The sequence below is a fragment of the Harpegnathos saltator genome, unplaced genomic scaffold (genome assembly GCF_003227715.2).
Source record: "Harpegnathos saltator strain DR-91 unplaced genomic scaffold, Hsal_v8.6 scaffold23, whole genome shotgun sequence".
Taxonomy (NCBI): domain Eukaryota; kingdom Metazoa; phylum Arthropoda; class Insecta; order Hymenoptera; family Formicidae; genus Harpegnathos; species Harpegnathos saltator.
This window is the reverse complement of record NW_020230017.1, coordinates 131976-135014: the sequence shown is the minus strand read 5'-3', so window position 1 is coordinate 135014 and position 3039 is coordinate 131976. Positions and strand designations below refer to the sequence as shown.

Below are 3039 nucleotides of genomic sequence, written 5' to 3'. Positions count from 1 at the left end.
CTCCCCCCCCCCCACGTCAGGACCGAGATTTCGCCTACTAGTGACGGGCGCCCTGCGGCTGCCACGTCATAAAATATATTGATTCTTAAAGTCTAATGACAGGGCTTTCATATGAAGTTGGCTTCAATATGGACCGGTGCCATTAGGTGCTCATTGCACCATCTCTTGTAAATCCTTTAAAATTAAGTTTAATGTTATCCCCAATATTATCTTCTTTCCATAAATATTCTGCTTTGTAGATGTTGAAGGTTAATCGGGGTTCACTCACAACGTTTCAGATTTTCGTAATACATCGACTTTTCATCCCTAGTCACAATACGCTACATGAAAGCTCCTCTTGCTATTGTTTAGCAAGCAAGAAAATGTAAATGTTCAAACGATTCAACTTTAAGCTTTCTGACAATTGACGAGGCATTTATTTTCTTTCCTTGTGGATCTTCCCTAGGACATGTAGCCGCCTCGAAATGATTGATTTGTCGGCTTCGAAGGCTTCGTCGGCTACTAACAATTCTTTGTATATCTTCTTCTTTGTATACCGAATTTTCACCCAATAACTCCTGCAATTCCTTATCATCAAATTTTTTCGGCTGCCTTGAGCGTTTCTTGTCTAGAACTTCAATATCATCTTCTTTGAAACGCTGCATCCATTTTTTATACGTTCTTTCTGAAAAAGCAACTTCGCCATAAATGTCTGGAAGCAATTGATAAGCTTCAGCTGCACTTTTTTAAGTGAAAGTAGTGAAAGTAGTGAAGAAGCATGTCGGAAAAATACTTTATCACATTGCATATTCGCTTCACTTTTTATCACTTTTTTCTATACACAGAAACAATCTTTGTTGACTGGATGTTGCTTACAAATAACGAATGTATAACCTCTAAAACCTAACAGCATGAACTAAAGTAACATCCAGAACCATCTGTTCCCAGCGGCATAAATTAATGCAACCTTCTAATATATCAGCAGAAAGAAATATATCAAACTTACTGTGCGCAGAAGACACCACTCTCCTCCCAGTAAGAAAGGAAATAGATCCACTGACAGGTCGAAAATATAAGCCAAAAAGCAGACATACAAATCAATATCTCAAAAACAAAAATAATGATCATTCGCCGAGTACAAATACAAGAGACAGGATTTAGAAAAATAAATACAACTGAGATAATTAAAGATTTTATCATGTACATGCTAGATATCATGCATGAATAGCTGTAAAAGAGAGATAAGACAAAGAATAGCAATGAGTTGAAATGTCGTTGTAAAACTAACGGAAATCTAGAAAGGATCAAGGAATAATAAAATATCAAAATGATGATTACAAGAATTATTATATTTACAAAGAGAAGGCTAGATCTTGTCATGAATTTCGGGCAAATTGAAATATGTTACAGTATTGTATTAGGTCGTTGAATACGAAATATCCGATTTTCTTAAGTATTAAGTTCGACAGTCGATATCTCTGACATTTCACCTTTACAGTTCTTGGTTTTTTTCTTGTGAAGGTACATCATCATTCTTTCAAACGCATGTTTTGGTTTGTGATTATCTTTCGAAATCTCTTTATTACAGCAATCTTTGTATAATTATGGATAAGTTAAAAATTTGTGTTATTTTCGAATATGAGTTCCGTCGTGGAACCAATGCAACACAGACAACTCGAAATATCAACGAAGTGTTTGGTGAAGATGTGGCTAATGAACGTACAGTACGTCGATGGTTTAAGAAGCTACGTTCTGGCGATTTTAATCTTGAAAATGAACTACTCGGGGCGACCCGAGACCAAGGTGGATAATGATGAGCTGAAAGCTGTAGTGGAAGCGGATACATCTCAAACTACGCGTGAATTAGCAGCAAGATTTAACGTTACTATTCCAATGATATTGGATCACTTGAAACAAATCGGCAAGGTAAAAAAGCTGGATAGATGGGTTCCATATGAATTAAACAGGCGTCAGAAAAGAAATCATCTCGAAGCTTGCCTTTCTTTACTATCATGACATAAAGGCGAACTATTTTTACATCGTATTATTACGTGTGATGAAAAATGGATTCTTTTCGACAATCGCAAGCGTTCGGCACAATGGTTGAATATAGATGAAGTTCAGAAACCGAATATTCACAAAAGAAAACTAATGGTGTCTGTTTGGTGGTCCAACGCTGATATTATCCGCTACAGTTTCATGAAACCTGGTCAATCGATTACAGCGGATGTCTACTGTAACGAACTGGACGAAATGATGAGGATGCTTGAGATTAAGCAGCTGAGATTGGTCAATAGAGACAGGCCAATCCTCTTACAAGACAACGCTCGATCACATGTACAAACAACGTTGCTTAAACTACAGCAGCTAGACTTGGAAACTCTCTGTCACCCACTATATTCACCAGATCTTACACCAACTGACTACCACTTCTTCCAGGCACTGGACCATTTCTTGCAAGGAAAAATATTCAGTTCTCAACAAGCTGTGGAAAACATCTTCCGCGATTTCATCATCATCTGCTCTTCAGGCTTCTTCGCTGCTGGCATGAATAAGCTACCATTAAGATGGCAGAACTGTATCGATATTTTAGTGCATACTTCGATTAATTTTACTATTTCTGGTTTGAGATATAATAAACCAAGCTTTTGATTTGAAATCGGACATTTCATACTTAATGACCTAATAGTACCGTTTTCTTTTGCCAGGAAGCAGACGTGCTGATAGGACTCTTCTCGTTTGATGTAAAGTGGGGTGTCGGCGCACTGTCCTACCCCGCCGCCCCAGCCCACGCGGTGCGACGCGGGGCAGCCTCCTGTAACGGCGGCATACCTCACGACCCATATGCCGTAACAGCCGGCCCTCCTTTCCATGGAGTAAAACTGGGCAACCGATGATGCAATCCCCAAGGTTCCTCAGGGAAATACCCACCGGCACCAGAAAACCCCCTTCAGAGGCGACCTAAGCTGGTTCATTCGTCACGCTGTATCCTCTCCGGTACTGTGACGAAGGTGGCCCCCTATTCACCGCCGTCACAGCCCCAACCATCGAGGATAGGCG

The 3039-nt window shown here is 39.7% G+C and overlaps 1 protein-coding gene across 1 annotated transcript; it reads left to right on the top strand.

Moving 5' to 3' along the window:
* Positions 1-1617: 1617 nt before the first annotated feature.
* LOC105184522 (histone-lysine N-methyltransferase SETMAR-like) lies at positions 1618-2631 on the top strand. Its single transcript, XM_019842035.2, has 2 exons — positions 1618-1905; positions 2068-2631. The coding sequence occupies exons 1-2, from the start codon at positions 1618-1620 to the stop codon at positions 2629-2631; spliced, it is 852 nt and encodes a 283-aa protein (XP_019697594.2).
* The last annotated feature ends 408 nt before the right edge of the window (positions 2632-3039 follow it).